The sequence below is a fragment of the Zeus faber genome, assembly GCF_960531495.2.
Source record: "Zeus faber genome assembly, chromosome: 3".
NCBI classification, from domain to species: domain Eukaryota; kingdom Metazoa; phylum Chordata; class Actinopteri; order Zeiformes; family Zeidae; genus Zeus; species Zeus faber.
The window spans coordinates 17006578-17029774 of NC_137190.1; the positions used below are offsets into that span (position 1 = coordinate 17006578).

The 23197-nt window shown below is 42.6% G+C and overlaps 1 protein-coding gene across 1 annotated transcript in view; it reads left to right on the plus strand.

The window, feature by feature from the left end:
• The window catches only part of kiaa1549lb (KIAA1549-like b), a gene marked incomplete at both ends in the record, with an annotated part of 52319 nt that overhangs the window by 21726 nt on the left and 7396 nt on the right, over positions 1-23197 (plus strand). The window contains 9 exons of the mRNA XM_079997248.1: positions 4066-4125; positions 7559-7710; positions 8379-8550; positions 9917-10080; positions 10446-10481; positions 14036-14226; positions 18368-18495; positions 20070-20191; positions 21346-21572. Coding sequence (XP_079853374.1) covers positions 4066-4125; positions 7559-7710; positions 8379-8550; positions 9917-10080; positions 10446-10481; positions 14036-14226; positions 18368-18495; positions 20070-20191; positions 21346-21572 — 1252 coding nt within the window. The remainder of the gene's footprint in view (positions 1-4065; positions 4126-7558; positions 7711-8378; positions 8551-9916; positions 10081-10445; positions 10482-14035; positions 14227-18367; positions 18496-20069; positions 20192-21345; positions 21573-23197) is intronic.

A 23197-nucleotide genomic window follows, 5' to 3' on the forward strand; every position in this document is an offset into this window, starting at 1 on the left:
CAGCCATCCATCCATTCATCCATCCAGCTAATCATCCATCCATCCAGCCATCCATCCAACTAATCATCCAACAATCCATCCCTCCATCCAACCATCCATCCATTCAGCTACTCATCCAATTTTCAATCCATTAATTTATCCATCCATCCATTCATCCATCCAACTATACATCCAGATTGTAGAGCCTATTCCATTTTATTGTGGCTGAAAAACATAAAGCAAATTTGGGATAAATAACAAAATAGTACCCTTTGTTCTTAAAATGCTTAGATTTTTTGGAACAATGCTATTCCACCTTTATATATGCATCGCTGACTGTAGCTTCAAACAGATATATTCTAAATACAAGGTTGATTGAAATGAACTACATGAAAGGGTCCTCCTGAGCCAGTCGGAGAATTGTAAAAACGAGCAGCATTCTCCAACCATTAAATGATTGCATGTCTGTGACCGTTCCCCTACGTCCACCGCCGTAGTAATGACAAAGCCGCTCTGAAATCTGATGTAGAGGTAAAGCGAAGCCCGAGCCTTTTCCGTCTCCAGGCGTAGTCGGTCTAACAAGGAAACAGAAGAGAATCCCAGTAGCATCTCAGACCTGTTTCCTTCCCACAGTCAGGAAGTCAGAATCCACTCTGTTCTTTCAACAAAGACGAGTCAAACACAGAACACCATAATAATTGAGTTAACAGCTCAGATTCTATTAACGTTGGAAAGGAGACATTTTTTCTCTCAACAAAAGCAGAATCATCATCATTATCATCAACTTTTATCTAACCAAGCAAGTAAATAAAGAACAAATTCTTATTTATAATAACGGCAACAAGCAAAATACCTCCTGTGGGAACGGGTGTTGGGATTAAAAACAGAAAGATATGAGGTAACAAACCACATGAACAGGCAAATGGCAGCACAATAGACAGCACAGAGTAGGTAGTACATAACAGGTGGCCAGAGGGCTTGAGAACGAGGCTGTGACTAGGAGTGGACAGAGCAGCGGACAAAGGGAAGAAATGGAGATGGGGGCGTCAGGGCAGGGTACATCATGCAAAGCGTCTGCAGGTGTGCGCCTGAATGCTCCTAATAGTGTCCCTGAAAACGGGAACGGAGATGAAACTCGCCATTTCCGAAAGAACGCCATTGTTCCTCAACATCTATAGACGCGTTGCAGCTGACGTCAGATTGTCGAATTTCGTCAATAGTCTACTAGTCACCGGCCGCCCTCGCTACATTAGTGTACCTAACAATTTTTTTCCAAACTCGGCGGTGTTTATACAGTATTTCCTCCCTTCAAAGCATGACAGTTTTAAAACAGAAGCTGTTGAATCCTGTTGAACTTGGTGTAAAACCTATTATTTATCTACTGTAATTACAGCCTCATACACACAACAGCCTTCAGGTTTGTGAAAATGAATTCCGGCCCCCTGTAGGGGTCCCTGATGTCAAGTTCCTGAAGCTTCAGGTCGTATCCGTCGATGTCCAGCGGTGCGAAGTGGCTCGTGAAGTCCGATGTCTCGCAAAGGTTGTTTGAATTTGTGGGAACCGATCATTTTGACGGACAACATGGCGTCGTGTACAATGTGAGTCACCTGACCGTGGCACCCCTCTAGAAGCCTGTAGCTGGTAGATACTAGCGCTCCTATTCAAGGACAAATTGCCGTCATTACGGTAGATGCTCTCTGTGAACCCCGGTCATTCCTCCCCCTCAGTGTCCCTGCTGCTGACCCCGTTTCCTCCCTCAATCCCCCCTCCCTTTCCCTGCTGCTGACCTCCCCCAGCGAATATGAAGTGAACAAAGGTTTAGAGATCACGGAGCTTGAAGGGTCGCGTTTAGACAAGTTGTGGTGCAGCGTCATTAAGTTTACAGGGAGAGCAAAGGAATCAGGCCAGTGATGATAATGGCAATAAGAGTTACGTTAAAGCTTGTTTTTTGTGTAATAATTGAAACTGTAGGCAAATTAATAATCAATAATCAATTATATAATATAATCGGTCCGGAGAAGCTCTTTATTGGCGCCCTGGACACCGTGGAAATCAACAGGAGGGGAGTTGACCAAAAAGTGTGATCATGGCCCTTAGAAAGGCCGACGGAAAACGACGGACACAGATTCAGCCGCATTTATAAAGGCTTTTCTAATCCAACCTTGTGTTGACGTCCTGTGAGCCTAGGACGCCCGTCAAGACCTTCTTTGGACTGATCTGATTTGCCTTGTACCCTTTTTCTACTTTCCACACGACACATTTTAAACACCACAGAGCACCCGGGGTTTCTCCCCATCCACCCCAAGGAAGATAAATTGCTCGCCGGGTGGAGAAGAAAGGACAAAATAGCAACAGGGTGGAGATCAACAGGGGAAGAGATGGAGGGAGGGGAGTGGGCGCTCCTGGGAAGAGAGAGAGCGAGAGAGGCAGTGTGTTGCAAAGTTCATCCTATTTGTGTTGTAGCTCTGCCATTATGATATTACACTTTTATGCTCCATAAGAGCGCCTGCTGGCATACAGTATGTTGGCAGTGGCTCGCTTCCTCACTTCAAATCCAATTATCGCTGTAAATAATTAACAGCGGGGTGAGATTCTCGCTTCACCCCAGGCCCTGTCCTGTCAGGAGGGAGGGAGTACACCACCTCCATCCCCGGTGGTACCGTGTTCCTCTAGTCTACACCCTGTTTGCTTCTGAAAGAAACTGCGTCTCCCCTTCGTCTCGGTTTCGGGGAACACGTAGGTGGGCATTTGGGATGATGTGCCAGACTTTACCCCATATGGATTAAAAAAAGAAAAAAAACTCTGCTCTCTGGTTGTCAGGAGACCCAAACGTAATGTACTATATAAAACAATGTTGTGATGATTGTTTTGCGATGATTAAAATTTGATGTTACGGTTGTAATTTAGAGCATCATGACTCATACTTCATTTAATCCTCTTCAACTTGTGGACACTTTGGACAATTTCATTTGTTTTATGACATTTCTTCTGGACAACTTACTCACATTTTGATTCATGATGAATCATCAGGGCCGCTCGACAAGGAGGATATTCAAGTGGAATACAGTATGTAACTACGGATTGATCAAACAGCAACCACACACAACAAAACCAGAACAACCGTTGTGACATTTCAAATCCCAAACCGGGGTGAAGTGGCTCCCAGAACCCCCAAAAGGAAGAAAGAAACGAGAGACAGAAAGAAAAACAGCAAGAAATCTATAAAAATCTAAAAAACTTCTAGTGTATAACTGTGGTGTGGAGATGGGATGGTTTGAGCAGCCACACCTGATCTAGGTGATTGGGTCAGGGTGGCTGCATACCTGTTTCTCAGTGGTTGGTCTAACGAGCAACAGATTAAAAGCCCCATCTTCACACTCACTCCGGATAGGAGCCCTGTCATGACACGTTCCATCTGCTCCCGGCTAATTCCAACTGGCCAACCCTCTACAATAAACTGATGTCTACAACCCATCGCTGTCTGTGTCTCCGTGCCGGAGGGCCCTGGAAACACCACTTGGGTGGCGTGCGGGCGGAACTGCCACAATAACTTAATTTAATCTTCTGACTATCTATCTATCTATCTATCTATCTATCTATCTATCTATCTATCTATCTATCTATCTATCTATCTGTCTATTTATCTATCTATCAATCTATCTATCTATCTATCTATCTATCTATCTATCTATCCATCTATCTGTCTATCTGTCTATCTATCTATCTATCTATCTATCTATCTATCTATCTGTCTATCTGTCTATCTATCTATCTATCTATCTATCTATCTATCTATCTATCTATCTATCTGTCTATCTGTCTATCTATCTATCTATCTATCTATCTATCTATCTATCTGTCTATCTATCTATCTATCTATCTATCTATCTATCTATCTATCTATCTGTCTATCTGTCTATCTATCTATCTATCTATCTATCTATCTGTCTATCTGTCTATCTGTCTATCTATCTATCTATCTATCTATCTATCTATCTATCTATCTATCTATCTATCTGTCTATCTATCTATCTATCCAGCAGCATTTTATTATCCTCCATGTGAATGATGTTTCTTTTCTCTCAGCACTAGAGTACCACAATCTGAACACCTCCATCGCCACCAGAGACTTCTGGGTGATCACAGGTAAGGGTTACGTGGTTATGTTTTTCATGTGATTATGCTTTTCATGTGGTGATGTTTTTCATGTGATTATGCTTTTCATGTGGTTATGTTTTTCATGTGATTATGTTTTTCATGTGATTATGTTTTTCACGTAGGTATGTTTTTCATGTGGTTATGTTTTTCATGTTGGCCTGAGAGAGGTTCCAAATCCTGTTCAATTATCTTCTCTCTCTCATGTTACATTCATTTCCTGTAATGTGTTGTATTTGTTAATTACATTCGAAAATGTGGAATGGCTAAACGCCAAATTAACAAAAGCAAAATACAGTAAAATATCTATCCAATAGTAACTTTGAAAAAAGAATGTGACCTGGAGATCATTTTAAGGTTTCTCACCATATTGTTAAAATTCCAAAAGCTGAAAATCAAAAAATGTGAGTTATCATCAGGAAAGCGCTCAGAGGTCATGTAAAATATGTATGCTGGATCGTAAATTGGGTGCAAATCAATTTCATGCCGGTATGGTCCTTTCAAAATAGGTGATTTTACACACAGACATCGTGTCGTACAGTCAATGTGTTCCTGTCCCAACTTATAGAAGATTGCATTTTAAGTTCATTTTAGCTCATAGCTTTTGATTGATTGTCATTTTTCATCACATAATACTCAATATAATACATAATAACCTCCTCAATCAGGACTGTGATTCTTTTTCTTAACTGCAAGTAAAATAGACAATATTCATCAGTTATATATATAATAGATGGATGATAGATAGATAGATAGATAGATAGATAGATAGATAGATAGATAGATAGATAGATAGATAGATGGATTGACAGTAACAACCATAAAATTAAAAAAAAATCGAAAATGAAAAATAAAGTATGTGAAAAAGTGAATTATACAATTAAAGCTCAGTGAACTATGAATAAAGCACAATTGAAAAAAATATGGCAGGATAATGGAAAATAAACCTGAAATACCTAAACAGTAGAAACAGAATGAAGAATAAACCTAAAAAACAGAAATCAACTGTATTAACAAATACCTAAGCTCTCCTTGACGGAAGTCAGATCACAAAATCTTTAATTTATGAGAAACACTTAGGGCAGTATCTTGTACCACATTTGCGGTTTGACACTATAACAGATTTTTCCTTTCAAGCTGATGGTAACTATTTGGAGTCAAAATCATATCATTCTTGAGAACAAAAACAGGAATTATTCTCATGATACTGTACCTAGTGAGGCTTATTGTTTCCGCAACAAAGACTAAACCATGGAAAGAAATTTTATGCACCACATGCACCTGCTCCACCACACACACACACACACACACACACACACGCGCACACACACGCATAGTAATGAAGTCCTGTGTCGCTGCACTCCCAAAGATGAGTGGCTGATCCCTCCAAGGGCGAGTCGCTCCAAACACGATGGACGATGGAGATTTGTGTTCCTCTCTGCCCCGACGTATCGAAACAAGCGCTCGGCACCACACGGATACGTTCTTTGCGGGAACAAGGAGAGAATTATTTTTTTAAGGGGACAAAGAGATTAAAGTAAACAACAGCGCGCACACACACACACACACACACACACCCACACACACACACACACTCAGAGGAGTAACGTGGTTTGTTCCAGCACAAGGACAGGGATGGTTGCGCCAGGAGGCATGGGATTATTCTTTCTTCTTTGTTCTTCATTTCTTTTTCATTCTTTCTTCTGCCCGGATTTCTTTCGCATTATCAACCTTCTACCTACAAGCTGGGATCCTGTATCTTCAGAATTTCTTCATAAAATTGTTTATTTTCCTTTGATTCATCCTCTCTTTTTACTTTCACATTTGGACCGTGTTTGAGTTGAGATAAGAAGATAAAATGGTATTTTATTGATGCACTGAAGGGGAAGTTCAGGCTTTGCAGCAGCTCAACGGGGAAACATAAAGTCCAGAAGCAGGAAAATAAACATCAAATTCACGATATATACATACAACAAGTAGTCTAAAAGCAAAACAATTACATTTAAGTAATAAAGCAATAATACTAAGAGGTGGAAATTTCCAGGTCCAGAAAGTAAAAGTCCTGCCGTTTTCTTGCTCCAGCCCTGCACTGAACCTTAGTTGGATTACCGGCTTGAGGCAGGCTAATAAGTCAAATCCTCCAAATTCTGGAGTTGAATTCTATTTTCCGAACCCAGATTTTCCACCTTTCCAATATGTGACGCTTCTCTGACTTGAGTTCACGCATATATACTCAAAGCTTTTGACAGCATATTTTGGTGACATGTTGTTATATGTACACCAATTAGCCACAACATTAATAACACCACTCATAACTACTTATATTGTGTAGTTCCCCCTTGTGCCGCCAAAATAGCTGAAGGTGTCCTGTGGTATCTGGCACCAAGACGTTAGCAGCCGATCCTATAAATCCTGGACGTTGTGAGGTGGGTTCACCATGGATCGGGCTTGTTGTTCCAGAACATCCCACAGATCGGATCAGACCCTAACCCCGGCGATCCACATGATGTAAAAGAAAACGTGATTCATCAGACCAGGCCGCCTTCCTCCATTGCTCCATGGTTCTGATACTCACCTGCACATTGTAGGCGCTCTGGCGGTGTACAGCATGGACTCTCTGACTCGGTCTGTGGCTACGCAGCTCCATTCGCAGCAAGCTGTGATGCACTGTGTGACACCTTTCTATCATCATCTTTTTCAGCAGTTTGTGCTTCAGTTGCTCTTTTGTAGGATTGCACCAGACGGGCTAGACTTCACTTCCCACGCACATCATTGAGCCCATTGGTGCCCATGAGCCTGTTGCCAGTTCACCAGTTGTCCTTCCTTGGACCACTTTTGCTCGGTACTCACCACTGCATACTGGGAACACACCACAAGACCTGCTGTTTTGGAGATGCTCTGACCCAGCCGTCTAGCCATCACAATTTTGCCATTGTCAAAGACCGCTCAGATCCTAATGCTTGCCTGTTTTTCCTGCTTCCTACACATAAACTTCAGGAACCGACTGTTCACTTACTACCATTGGTAAGAGATGAGCAATGATATTCAGGATGAGTAGGACAAACTTTTTTATTGGCACGATGTAATACACCAGGAGCAGATGGAATTGGGTCATGACAAATGCTCCCTTCCATGTCTATGGGGATGGGTGATTCAACCCATGCTCATCGATTGCTCTGACAAGCAACAGGTGCACAGCCCTGGCAATTAACTCGACCCAAGACAGTTGTGGCTGCCTAAATCACACCACAGATGTTTTGTTACCATTTTGTAATATAATAGTGATATTTGACCAGTTTAATACCACAGCATTCCTGTGTACCCATGGCACTACACTGCACATTTTACCTTTGTATTTTTAAATTGCTCATTCACCTGGTCATTTTCCTTGTTTTTTTATTTGTTTATCTCCATCTCTCTGCAGTGATCCAGGATGTGGATAACTCCAGCCTGGAGGGACATTACCAGAGCTTTGCCAGCCTAATGGAGCTGCGGCTGGCGGAGCTGTTTGTGGTGGCCGGCCAGCAGGGCACTCGCTTCAGGAGGGCCACCACAGTGGGCAGTTACACCGTGCAGGTGAGCCACAGTGTTTTGGGGATTCCAATGTTCTTTACATGATTTAGATTTATGTTTTAACCTGAATGCCCATGCACCTGCCCGTGTTTGTTCATCTAGTGCTTGGATTCTCAATATTTTTCATATCGAGTAGCCTCAATTTTGATCCACCTTCGGCCACAGACCACATTTGATAAGGTTTTGTCTCCAGGCCCTCGATCTTATTTTTATACTGTACATGGTATATTGTACCTGTCTACGCTATAGTTTGGGACATACAGTGAAACTACAACAACAGCCATCATTATTAATTCTCTCATGGTGTGTGACCTCCTGACGGGCCCCTGGGAGGGTCCATGGACCCCATATTGAGAGCCCCTGCTCTAATAGATACAGCAAGATAATCATGAAATCAGACTGTTTCTTAATAAACTCAGATTAGGATTAAAACTGAACAAAATGACAAAACTTCTTTCTGCAAAGCCAGGCGCAGATAATTAGGGATATTTGATGCTTTTCCTCTGCAAATTGCCTGGGAAAACAAACTCCAAATTTAATGTTTTACCAACAGATTAGTTAACACTCTCTCTGTGGCAATCGGGTGATTTCTCAAATGGCTTTTCCCCCAGCACGCGGTCCCTAACAAGTGAATTACACATCCTATAAAAACCCTGTTGTTCCTCTGTCAGATGGTCGGCATCCGGAGGCTGACGGGCATGAAGAGCCCGACGGAGATGACCTACTACGTGCAGCTGAACGGCGTCGCTCTCGCCGGCACGTCGGCCGCCAAGCTGCTGAACACGCTGGACTCCCAGACCATGGCGCTCACGCTGGGATACTTCGTCCAGCTGCAGGCCGAACGTATGCCCCAGTGCCGCGCTTCCAATCGATACCCAAAGATAGACAGACAGGTGGACAGAATACAAGACTCCCAGCCGTTCGATAAGGAGCAAAAAAGCAGATGGTGTCTGGGGCGAGAGTAACAGGAAGGAGAGGGAAAAATGTATTTCCATCCTAATCTCTGCCCGAAACGCTCCGGGCAGAACATTGTTTGTTTGAGCTGCAATTCTGCTCCGTGCAGAGCGAGACAGAGAGAGCGAGAGAGAGAGTGAGAGAGAGAGCGAGAGAGAGCGAGAGAGAGCGAGAGAGAGAGAGAGAGAGAGAGAGAGAAAAATGGTCAAGTGAGAGAGAAGGGGAGATGGCATTGCATTACTTTCCTGTTAACTGGAGCTGAATCACCCCTAGTAGCGAATTCACAAAGAAATGGATTGCAGGCCGCTCATAGCACCACGAATTGCGCATCGCTTGCGGCCGGTATCTGAGTCGTTTTTGCGTCCGATTCACAAAAGATATTTCGCTCATCATATGACAGCACAAGCACGGCCTTAATGTTTTGCGGCGTCTTATCGCAATCCATGAGGCAAAGTAAAGGCAGCGGTGCCTCGGTCCGCTCTGCTGCGCGATCAATAAGCATATGTGTCAACATTGGGATTTGAAGATGATGGAAATAGTCCGGCATCCCCCGGGGATGCGCAATGGGGATTTTGCTATCAGACACACGGGGAGACGGTCTCCCCGTTACACGTGATACCCAATTTTGCGCAAAATCTTAGCAAAATCCCTGTTGCGTGAGACGCGTACTCCATTGGGGGTCTCTCCATGTGTTATGCGCCGGCCCATTTCAATTATTTTCAAATCCCAATGTTTAACTTGACAGGTATATACGCTCTGACCGCACAGGGAGCAGATCGGCATCGCTGTCTTTATTTTAGTTTGCGCAGTCACCACCTGGTCTCTGCAGACGGTGACAGCGTCACTCTAACCGCGTGTGGCTGTTAGTGCTGGTGTTTTGAATTGGATGCTACCTGCAAAGTGGCTCATTTGCATAGAGAAGGGCCAATTTTGCACCGAATGTATGAATAATTCCTCATTTAAATCCGCGCAAATAGCACCGGCGCACCGAGATGCTATTTGCGAGGCGGTGCCGTAGTGAAAATGGTGCATTTCACCATTTGCGGGTGCTTTGTGAATTCGCTTTTTCTGGTATTTCTGTAATCCGCAAAAGCCGCACAATCCTTTTGTGAATTTGCACCGCAGTGTTTTAAAACCTTTGTTTCGTTTATTTCCTTCACACATGACACATAAAAAATGACATATTTTATACATACAGACACTGTACACAACTCATGTATGATTATTATGTGTTTGCCTTTTTTTTTTATTTTAGCCGTGGTCAAGAACCCTCCGAATAACCTTTGGATCTTAGCTGCGGTGTTGGCGCCCATCGCCGTGGTAACGCTCATCATCATCATCATTACAGCTGTGCTCTGCAGGAAGAATAAAAATGATTTTAAAGCTGATTCAATTGGCAACCTCAACCCTCGCACCAAGGTACACACAGTATAAATGTATGTATATACACTGTATGTATAGTATAAATATATATATATAAAATAAACAATATAATTTATATATTTTTATATATTTTATACATGTTATATATTTTTCATATTTATTTTTATTCATTTAATATATGTTTTCCTCTTTTTTATATATTTATATTTTTTGTGTTTGTGTCATCATATATCTCTTTGTTTTGTATGTCTAGTGTTTATGTATACATATATACACAGACACTACAGTACGTAAACACTACAGTGCTGTATTACTGTATTATTATGATTGCTGTATTACCCTTTTTTAGGAACACATTTTAAAAAATAATGTGCGTGTGACACAGTTTCCCTTGCTTTCAGATGGCGTATCGGAGAGATGTGGGCTATTACCATCAGGTATTTACCTTTATCTACCTACTTGTTTTTGTACTTATCTACAGCATCTGTTTCGTTTGAGGACTGGTCTGGCGCTGACTTGGGGGTGGACACATACCGAAGCTTTTATTTAATCGGGTAGTGCACATGAGATCAATTTCAATTTTCAATTACACCAGAGACGCGAGAATAATTGATGGAATCTCTTCAAACATAATTCACATTCGGTCACATGTTCACACGTCGCCTGATCAATGTTCCCTCTTGTTGTAACGATCACCAGTGCCATTAAAGGGAACGACCTTTGATGCTTCTTTAGCCGCACTGCTCCTCTCACCCTCCACCTAAGCCTCCGTGGATCTAAGTCGTGAGGCTCCTTAGGAAGGTTTTTGAGGCTGGTGCCCATTTCTAATGTTATTTTCTCTTATCCGCCCGGCACAAACCGAATAACGTGTTTTTTGTTTTTTGATGAAAGCCCCCGCGATCCCGTAACGCTGGTCCCTAATCCTGTTGATCGATACGATGAGCTCTGCTCCTGGATCAATAGCTGAGGAATCAACTTGCTGGAGATACACTTCAGCCGGGGGTCATTTTTGGATGGTGCTTCAGATGCTTATTAGACACGATATGTATGGGAAAGCTGTGATTTATGGATTTACACTTTACTGTTTGCTTTGCCCTATTGAGCCGAGGCATGTGCACATGCTGGTGTATCCCTCTGCTGTGGGATGAAGGTATGAAGACAGGAAGCAGGGGGTAGGCTGCCTGGAGGAAGGGGCTGGTCCGTCTGTAGCAGCGCCGCACGCAACATCCCAAATTATTCTGTGCTGCATACTGGGTCGTGCTGTGGGTCCCAACACTCTGTTTTAGCTAAATATGCACGATTAATGGTTTATTTGTTCCTCTAACCTGACCCACTTTGTCTAAGAAGCTTTTCTTCGATGAGGTTTTGCCGGTGGAACGGGCGATTTGGGCATTTTTTTCCTCACACACTTCAAAAATCGGGATTAGGTTGAATTTGGGAAAGCCTGTGTTTGTCTATAGATGTGTGTGTCGAGTGCCTTTTTTTCGTGCGGCTGTCTTTCTGTATTGCGTAATGTATGTACTGTAATTGTGTTTTTTTGTCTCTTTGTGTGTGTGTGTGTGTGCGCGCATGTGAGTATCCCCGCTGGCATGTTATCTCTGCACAGACAACCACCAGAAAATAGACACCCGTTTTCTTTGTTGGTGCACCAGCACTATCATGATCCACTTACCGAGGTTTCTTTTACAAGCTCCTGTTTCTCGGTGGGCGAATGTAGCGCCGGACGGACGGACACCGGACAAATGCACGTCGGTGCAGAAAACATAAAGAAACACATGAAAAGAAGTGATTGTTTGAGGACGTCGGCCAGAAAGATTGAAAAAGGCACGCACACTTATCTCAACGTGCACATGACTTTAAGATAACTGAGCTTTATGTTGCTTTGCCGGAGCCCGAAAGCCGTATCAGTGCTCAGTACTGTATTACGTACCCTGCAATCCCATAATCAACACCACGAAGATATGAACCGATACACACTGGGCCTCATCAATGATTGTGTGCGTAGAAACGTTCTCACTTTGTGTGCAAAAGGGCTGGATACGCAAAGTCAGCACCGGATTCATGACGCCTGCGTTCCTGGCAGCATTTGTTCCTGAACACGTGCGTATGCTGATAAACGTGAATCATACCTCACCTCCATATGAGGAGTTTGTGTAAAGTTAACCAACCGCACATACAGCAGTTCATTTAAGTTCATTTAAGAATCCTAGACTTAAACATACAGAAAAACACACACACACACACAAAAACCAAGATACGCAAAGAAGATAAATATTAGTTGGCGGATTATGATTGGTAGCCAAGGATTTTAATTATATTTACAATTTTTTTACTAATTGTGATTCTCATATGACACCAATATGCCCATATGGCAATATAATTTTCCAGGACTCTAATGCATGGTAGCCATGGTCCAAGGCAATTACACGTTTTCTTCTAAAGTAAGTCCAAACATTATTGTTGAATCCCGAATTTTTGCTTAAATAGAGTGTACGCAGGATTTAAGCCCAAATCTGTGCGGCGCACTGCTCAGGAACGAGGCCCAACGACACTTCCCAGTTCCGTTGGTCATTCCCTTGGTCAACCATATTTTACATAGTTTTACGGCAAACAATGTATAGACACAGATACGCTGATGAGTCTCTTCAGTCTTTTGGAGCGTTTTGTTTTTTCCGTCCGTGTTAAACGACCCAGCTCCGCTCCCTATTAGCTCCGCTGTGTGTCGGCCAAACCGGGCTCTTCTGAGAAATCCAGATAGCGCACGTAAAGCCAGCCAACAGTTTGTGTGAAAACCCCCAACCACAAAACACACTTTGCTGCGTGCATGCGTGCGTGCGTGTGTGCGTGCGTGCGTGCGTGCGTGTGTGTGTGTGTGTGTGTGTGTGCATCCATATGTGTGTGCGTGCGCGTGTGCATATCTGTGTGTGTCGAGGATGTATCACATATTGATTCGAACGAGGCTTGAGTGTGGCTAGGCACTGATGTGTGACTGACAATTTACGACGCCATGGGGAGAGCAGTGTTAAATCTTTTAGAAAGTGTGCGGGTGTGTGCGCGTGTGTGTGTGTGTGTGTGTGTGTGTGTGTGTGTGTGTGTGTGTGTGTGTGTGTGTGTGTGTGTGTGTGTGTGTGTGTGTGTGTGTGTGTGTGTGTATGAACCCTCTTGAGCCCCCCCCCTGGTTTTTCCAATCATGCGGACAGTCGGTGCTAACAGGGGAGGACCCAGCGTGGCTCATCCCCTCCTCTCCATCATTGGACTGGGGCACTTTCTTAACATCTAACTTCATTACAACGTTCCCCCCAATCTGATCCTGCGCCTGCCCACAGTGAGTCATTTATTTGACATGAACTGGGGCAGAGGATGAAAAGGGCTTCAATTAAAGTAATGCTTATCAGCCCAGCAGCACAGAGATCCCAGCTCCGCTCCAAACTCCTTTGGTCGTTTAAAAAAAACCCCATTTAAATAAAGAAAATGAGCATGGCTGTGTAAGTGACAGTTATAGGATTGAAATGAGAACCGTTGTGTTTTTTTTTTGTCTAGTTTGTGATGTAGGGCTGGCAGATTTCGACAAAATTTAAATGCAATTTTGTTTTGGACTAATTCTCGATATCAATAAATTCACAATATTTTTTGGGGGGGGGGTAACTATTGGTGCTTTCATAAGTTATTTACAATAAATATTTGAGAAACAATCATTAGTAATTATGGCTTTGATTAGAACAGCTAGAACAGTCTATGGAGTTCAGAAAGTTGCATAATTTTACTGTAATGCAGCCTTAAAGACAACATTTAACTAAATCGCAGTGTTATAATAACTAAAACCCAAGACGATATTGAGTCTCATATCAGGTTATAGATATTATATCGATGTATCTTCCAGCCCGAGCTAGTTTTATACCTATCACCACATCTCAGGATAGCGCTCGGTCAAGACGTTTAACCGTTGAAACCCGAACCGTACCTCCCCACCCTCCCTCCCAACTCCTCCCAGCCGGTGCAGGGTTTCGACTATGCCAAGCAGCACTTGGGGCGGCAGGGGGGCGATGAGGAGACCCTGCCCGTCACCCAGGACACCCTGATGATGTCGCTGCCCATCCGGGATGCTCAGCGCTCTCTGGAGAAGACCCTGCAGCAGGACGGCATCAGCATCAAGAAGAACCCCACCATCGACACGCGCAAAAGGTAGGTTATACTATTATTCCTCTTCTTCATTATCATTATTATTATAATTATTATTATTATTATTATTATTTAGTATTATTACTTATTATTATTATTATTATTATTATTATTATTATTATTATTATTATTTTTATTATTATTATTATTATTTTATTATTTTATTTTTTATTAATTATTATTATTATTATTACGTATTATTCGGTGAAAATGTATTTTAGTGACGAAAGCCTCCCATACTGAAGCACGAACTATTTGGTGTGATACGTGGAAGCGTGAAGACATTTTCCAAAGCACCTTTTCTCGAGACTGAGTTCTCTTACCTCTGCGTTCTGATTGATAGGGAGTTAACGGCGTTGCAATGGCTCTGTGCGGGCGGTAGAATAAGCCATTTTATGCCAAGAGGGAGGGAATATGAGTGAAGGCATTGTGAATGAATAGCCCGGTTGAATTATGATCAATTGTTTTTCCAAGAAACGCACGAGAGCGTAATTTTTCATGAGGATGTACGATTTATGAGGTGCGTTGTCGTATTTATAATGAAATAACCTCTTTGGGTGATAGTATCCATGACCATATTTATGGTGCATTGTGAAAGCAGCAAAGTAATGCTTGAAAATTGAATTTTAAACCGGGTTTTAAGATGATAGATACCTCGAACAATACACAGAATGTAGTTTGAAATCCCTCGTGCTGATAAATTGGGACCTACACACATGACCCCGCTAAACACAAACTTGTCCGCACACTCATCCCTCGGCTTCAGGAGAGTACCGCAGGCAGTGCCAATCTCCATAAAACTGCTGCAAGTGTCTTAGTTGGCCCAAGTGCATGAGGTTATCAAGTGGCCAACTGTTTTTCCTCCAGGTTTCGTTGAATGATGCCCCGCACCATCATCACTGTTCAGGCGGGCTCAGCGGTTGAGCTCAGCTCAACCCACGGGGCCTCCTCAGTGGCCACCATCCACCCCACCTGATCCAGTGGTGCTCAACTCAGGATTCACATCTGTCCTTAACGCTGAAGTCATGACCCAAACATAACTGTGCTGTGCTGTGCTGGGGGGATGGTGGCTCAGGAGGTAGAGCTGGTCGTCCCGTAATCGAATGGTTGCTGGTTGGATCCCAGGCTCCTCCTGCTAGCATGCTGTAGTGTCCTTGAGCAAGACACTTAACCCCTAATTGCTCCTGATGGCTGTGTCCGTCGGTGTTTGAATAATTGTAAGTCGCTTTGGATGAAAGCGTCTGCTAAATGTAAATGACTAAATGTTACTGTAGCTTTGGTGTTTAATTTAAGTCAACATGGCAGCAGCTGTACGATGGTGTGGGTTGTTTCTGATATGAGGTTGGGAAAAGGTAAAAGGTTGTTCTGGGCACTTTCAAAATATATTATATACATTTTTGAGAAAAGTCCATTTCCAAACAACATGGACATTCGACCCAGTTTTGGATGGGGACCCACCAATTGGACTGGAATAATGGTCCAACTGATCTGTCTTCTCCTCATCCACAGCCTCTGACGAGACTCTTCAGCTGTGTCACACAGAGCTGATATGAGAGAATGAATTCCAAATCCGAAAAGGAATTCCATAGTTGATTTGGCTGCAAAACCTATATCCACTGTCAGCCACAATCCCTTACTTCAGCTACTGAATGTGTATCCGCTTACAGTACCTCTTCCTTTCAGAGGCGTCCTCCACCACATCCTCGAACACTATTCACTTGCTCTCTGAATACAGAACGATGTCAGGTGTCATGTCAGGTCTCAGGGTAGTGGAACTATCTGTGAAAGCTGGAGTTGCGTTCCATCACCTGCCAAACATTTCTACTCCTTCATATCACCCAATTTCACAATGTTAAAACTTGGTTATGATGGTAGGTGTCATTAAACACTCAGCCTCATCCTGACAAAATTCCTTCCGGCGCGGCTGTGCCTACAGCACACATTGACAACTTTCGCCTTCACCACAAAAATTGATTGAGATTTTGCAGAGTTGGATGCACATCAATGGTCGCTCCAGGAGGAATATAATACGACCGGCCTTTTCCCAATCCGTTCACTGACCTTGTTTTGCTCGTGAAACTGACCTTGCACGCCTACCGGCCTACACCTTCTGTTCAACAACCATCGAGCCTCCCTCCAAGGTTTCCATGGATTTCCTGACCCAAGCCCCGCTCCTCCCCCTTCTGAACCTGACCTTCTATGTCAATACATTCAAATGCTTCCTGGGCGCACTGGACTGCCTCCCTTGGGCTCCATTTTCTCCCTGCTCTCTGAAGCAGTGCAGCAAGCCCCTAAGAGCATTGTCCCTGGACACAAAGTCACTTAGGTTACAGGTGACTTTGGGTCCAGGTCCACCTTAGCACAGTAGCCTGGGCACCCTTCCCAGCGGGAACCCTGTACAAAGATATCCCATGTACCACATCTCACCCACCTTAGCACACTTGAATCTCTTTGTCAGACTAGTCAGCGGCAACTCCAAATATCCTTTACCATATTAGGTAGGCAGGCAGTCACAGTTTACCAGGCAATAATGACCTATCACAATCCTGAGGTATCCCTTGCTCGCCACAGTCCTCTGCAACAGGGGTAATCAGAACCTGTGGACTTTGGTGTGAGACCTACTGTTGGACTGTCTTGACCTACTTCGCAACAAGTATTGATCATTGTGGGCCCCTGTTCTCCCTCAGTCAGATACCATTTTCCATTTCTCTGGTGAATTCCGTGTCCCTTCATAGATGTCCCTTTCTTATATGTACATGATGAAATACCTGCAGTGTTTTTCAATCCCTTTCTGGACTCGCTACCTCCATGTTTCTCCCCCTAGCTAAGGTCTAAAGCCATGTGGTTGGACTATGAGTCATCTTTCACCCTTGCTCTCGCTTTTTTTTTTAAGCGTGAATGGGCATCCAGGCAGCGGATTGTCTGGGCAATACATGCGTATTTATGAGGAACGCGTCCTCGGCGCGCCTGCGACGTGCGTGCGGCGGAGCGCAGATCACGGGCGCCCTGATGTGCACCGTCGCGGGTGTGATCTGCACTCCGCCGCGCTGCTCCTTTTGGAACCAAACAAAACGCCGTGCTCATCGGGAACACTTCCTCGCTCACTCTCTTACTGGGGGTACTATTCCCTCCCGCCGGCAAACACAGCATGTTGGGAAATAAAGTCAAATATTACATCCTGAAAGTCACATACGCACACAAACACAGCACAACCCCAACATTGAATACATCACGTACCGAGTCTGCAAATGTTTACACGGGGCGTACCCGAGCGCAGCCTCAGTTTCTGCAGAGCCCCAGACGCGGAGACAAAGAAAGAATAGTCACTGTTCTCGTCTTTCGCGCCGTTATCGTAATCACCAGACAATTAGTTGGCCAACCGTGGCGCTTTGAAGTTACTGACAGCCTCTTAGTGTTCTGAGCTTTGGTTTGATCAGCTTTTATGTCAACCATAGTACAACTGTGGAGCTGGTTAGCAGGGGGCCTGATAAAGCCACTGTCTTTTTTATAATTAATTGGGGGGTAAACGACTCATTCTTTGCTGTGCATGAATATTCCAAAAAAAACAAAAAAACACACACATTAGGAAGACACTTTTATTCTTCATCACAAAGATAACTGGTCGATTTCTTTTCATTTTAATGTGGCCCACTATCAAATGCTATGTGCCCCTCTGTAGAAGTGATGTCCTGAGACTTTCTTTGCGAATAATCCATTTATATTCATGAATGGATTATTCTACCATTGCTTTGAAGTGATATGATCGTCAATATATAGAAATTAAGACTAAAAACAAAGGCAGAAATAATCATAACCTCAAAGGGCTTACAGTACTTGCAGACTTTCAACATTATTATTATTATTATTATTTTATTTTACAATCACTTGTATATTTTTTTGTCATTATAATAATAATAATAATAATTATTGTTATAATTGTTTTAATATTATTATTTTCATTTTTATTTTTATTATCATTATTATTACGTCCAAGTCTCGCAGTACGTCTAGGCTGGAGGGGTGAGTAAGGTACGAGGAGGAAGGTGAGGCTGTTTAAAGCAGGGTTTGATGACATAACCAGGCTGCGAGCCAGGCTTCTCCTAAAGCTCACCGCCTCTTCTGTTGCTATGGCTACTTGCAGCAGGTTGCCGAGCGAGGACGGTTCCGTCATCAGCAACGAATCAGAGAAGCTGAATTCCAGCAGGAGCTTGACGGTGCAGAAAGTCACAGCGCAGCAGAAAGTGACAAAGGAGCCGCGGAGCAGGCGGGACGGTGAGGGCCGCAAGACGCAAATCACTTACCCCCCCTGATCCTTGGGATGAACACCACAAGGTCACAAATCCGTTTTTTTTTTTAATCTTTTTTTTAGCAACAGTCTTTCCCGGTGCACCCTGCACTCCACCCTGGGTGAAACCCACCGACTGCCTCTGCAGCCCTTTTTAAAATTAATTAATTAATTTTTTATAGCCGGCCCAGTGGTCTCCACTCGGCAGCGAGGGGAGAATGTAGTGAATATGAATGAGACAGACACTGCTGATACTATACAGTAGATCACAGCTGGGGAGACTGTGACAGCTTGGCAAATACAGTCACACACGCACGCAAGCACACACACACACACACACACACACACACACACACACACACACACACACACACGCATGCATGCACACACACGCACACACACACACACACACAGTCATGATGATGCAGGTCATGCGGTCTTGTGAAAAGACACATTGAGCATTTGCTTCACCGAAAGTATGATTTGAAAACCTCAAGTAGGATTTCTTGAAAACAATTTTTCAAGCAGTTCCCCATTTTCGCTTTTCTTTGCAGCCCTTAATTTCCATTATAATTTGCTCCTGTCAGTCATATTCCCAGATTAATGGACTTCTTTAACGTCCAGACGGAATTTCTTGACATGTGCAGTGCATTTCCAAATCTTTCCATAGGTATTAAAAAACATTGAAAACATATATAAATTAAACCCAAGTACTTATAAATGAGACAGAGTGAAAAAAAAAATATAGATAGATAGAGAGATAGATAGATAGATGGATAGATGGATAGATAGATAGATAGACAGATAGATAGATAGATAGATAGACAGATAGATAGATAGATAGATAGATAGATAGATGATAGATAGATGGATAGATAGATAGATAGATAGATAGATAGATAGATAGATAGATAGATGATAGATAGATGGATAGATAGATAGATAGATAGATAGATAGATGATAGATAGATGGATAGATAGATAGATAGATAGATAGATAGATGATAGATAGATGGATAGATAGATAGATAGATAGATAGATAGATAGATAGATAGATAGATAGATGATAGATAGATGGATAGATAGATAGATAGATAGATAGATAGATAGATAGATGATAGATAGATCGATGGACAGATAGATGGACAGAAAGACAGACAACAGTGAATAATAAGGTTTTTTTTCAGATTTGGCGTATACTCCATGATTCATCAGAAGAGCTCAGGAGAAACCTGGATTAACTCTGGTTTGTCTGATCTCGGAGCAGGAATGACAGTACGGTGGCAGATTCCTCTCATCCGTCTCGGAGATACATCCCCCGAGCGTTAGGGGTCAATGCCGTCCGTGTGATCTAATATCCCCCGTCCGGCGCTTCAGTCACTGACAGCACCGCGGCTCTTTAGCATAATCCTGCATCGCCGGCCTCATAGACCGGCCAAGCGGATGCAGAAGAAGAAAGGCACAAAGACAGATAAATTATTGTCAATATATTCCATGTATCAGTTTGTTTAGTGTATATGTACCGTATGTGTTTCGTAACTACATCTGAAATTTCCTTAGATCCGTACGACACCTCGTCCGGCTCCCTCCAGCTGATTTCTATAAAGCAGACGAATCAACCCAGCTACTCACACCCCGCGTCTTCTGACCGCAGCCAGGACTCGGTCATCGTGAATGGAGAGGTAACGTGCGCACACACACACACACACACACACACACACACACACACACACACACACACACACACACACACACACACATACACACACACACACACACACACACACCTCCCTATCAGATTCACAAACTTGCATGGATACGTCTCTATTCCGCGCTTTATCTGAAAAGTCATGAATGGCAGGAAAGGAGACGCCGTAAGAAGATAAGATTTTCCTTGCAGGAAGGTCCTTGGCTCCAGTGTATTGTGCTGGATCTGTGCTTAATTTGGCCAGGAGGTGAACCCTGCTGCACCTCCACGCTGTGTTGAATGAATAATAACTCCTCCATTAGACTGTCCTCCGAAATGTTGAAAGCAAAGTCGAGGATCTAGTTTTAGCGCCCGTCGATTCGCTGCGTTTAAGGCGTCGAGTGACTGTAATCTGAATAACTTTAATATGACGGTGTTCTGCGGCACAGCAAACGTTCTAATTGCTTTGGAAAAATGGAATATACCTTGAAATACGACAGACCAGTTGTAAGAGAACATTTTTGTCCTTAAAGTCCCAAATTATTATCCTGTCAAAAAGTGAGGAACCTTTCAGGAAAAAATGATAGTCATCATTTTTAAAGTTCACCCATTTACACAGTACATTACCCCTGGCCATCACCCTGGCCTGATGATTGCTGACACTTTTTACATTTTTGATAAATACATTTTTCTCTATTTCCGATTTTTGGAAAATTTGAACGATATGGTGAGAAACCTTTAAATTATTCAAACACTTTTACTGTATTTCTCCTTTTTTTTCAACCAAGGGTTCTATTCGCTTATTGGTGATTTTTATATCTAGGCATCTCTTTTACACATGTTTTAATGATGCTGAAGCAAATTGTTTTGTTTCAGATTTTCTTTATTCAAAACGCTTTCCTCAATAGAATTATTTTTTTCTTTCTAAAATCCTTGGGCAACATTACCACTAGCTCAAATGCATTTTTTTTTTTTTATATTTTATGCAACCCTCCCGCGGCTACCCCTTGCACTGACCTGTCTATCTCAAGCCGTTCCCCTTTACTTTCTAACTTACTTTCCTGTTTAAAAAATATAATAATGATAATAATTATGATAAATGACCTAATGTAATGTAATATCCCCCCCTCTGCTGGACCCTCCGCGCAGGTGAACCTGGCCCTGAAGCAGAAGTCGGACATCGAGCACTACAGGAACAAGCTGCGTCTGAAGGCGAAGAGGAAAGGATACTACGACTTCCCCTCGGCCGACGTGAGCAGCAGCCAGGCGCTGGAGAAGCAGCAGCGGCACGTGCACGAGCGGGCGCCCGGCGAGCGCGGCCGCACGCTGGAGCCCGATGACGAGCGGGGTTCCACGTACGTCAAGTCCCAAAGGAGGTGAGGCGCCCGGGGGGTCGGGGATCAACGGTGGGGTCAGAGGGCAGCGAGGGGAATGTGGGGTTTGGAGAACTGTAAAATGTTGTTTGTTTTTTTTCCACCCTGGTACAGTACACACAGTATATGTATAGATTATACTTATATAAATATATATTTTATACTTACTTATATATATATATATATATATATATATATGTTTAGTTTTCTATTATTTTTATTTATTTTTTATTTTTATTGTCGGCTTAATCGGCTTTTTCAATTCAAATATTTTGCTGAATTCCTGTTTATTAATGTTCCTTTGCCTTTTGAATTCATGATCGGAACGCCCTGCTTTGATTTCATCTGTCAAAGCACTTTGTAAACTGTGTTTTTAAAGGTGTATTTTATATTGCCAAGACAAGACAGGATATCACTTTATCAATCTCCCGGGGGAAATTCAGGTGTTACAGCAGCAGAAGAAGAACAATGCAAAAAAACAATAAAAAAAAATATAATTATAATAATAATAATAAAATTACATATTTATATATTTATACATACACACATAAAAACAGAAGTAACAGGGAGCCGCACTTCTGCGTTTGACGGGTGCAATAAGAGAAGTACAGTTTGTTCTATAGTATATAGTACAGTATACTGTATACTGTATGTATATTGTATATAGTAAATTGTAAATATATTGTATATAGTAATATTAAATAAATTGTAGTCAATTGTATAGTTAATTTATAAAGTAAGTAGTGCATAATGATAATAGCAATAATATGTCATGAAATATGCTGTGGTATTATATAACATGCTGCTATAGTACTGTATAATATATATATATATATGTATACGGAAGTTACCTTTCAATAAGTTGTATTATATGTTTAGTTTAATTGAGATATCTGCAGGAGCCTGTCTGAATGGCGTGATACTCTCCCTGTTCCTCCTTAATAAGAGAAAAGATGATCCACTCCAAACTGGGCAGAGTTTGAATTTATCACTAATGAAGGTCGATGGTCCAAACGCTGGGCGTCCCCATTGTCCAAATCAGCGTTTGAATGTTGGCCGGTGAAGGGATGAATGAGGTTTTTATCTTGTAATCCACCATCTGGTGAGACAGATCTGGCACTTTCCAACCGTTTAAATACTGAATAATGTGCAGATCTTATGAGATACGTGTGAGCGTCCTCCAACGGCTGAGGAGTAAACAGCTCGCTAATTGACATTCATTTCCATAATGGTTTTGTTGCTTCTAAATATCCCATTTTATTGTACCACACCGCCTTGCCTCGTCTAGTACAGTTTTTAAAATAATATCCAAAATGATGTTCCGCCAGAACTTTTATTATGTGCTTAGTCGTTCAGTAACAGGAAACTGATTATTATTCAAGATGATTAAACCCCGCCTAAATATAGCTGCTTGACTTCCACTCGGTGGGGTATTTTCTTTCTTTGTTGAGGTCTTAGAAAGGCATGGAATTTAAATAAAAAAACGATTGAATTAAACCATGCCCTTAAAAACACCCAAAAACCAGCCGAAATGTCTGGCTGATGCTCGTGTCATGTACGTAATGAGAGGCAGGGTGTCAAAGTTTATGGATAATAGTTGCATATTTGAAGTTAGAGCTATTCCTAAA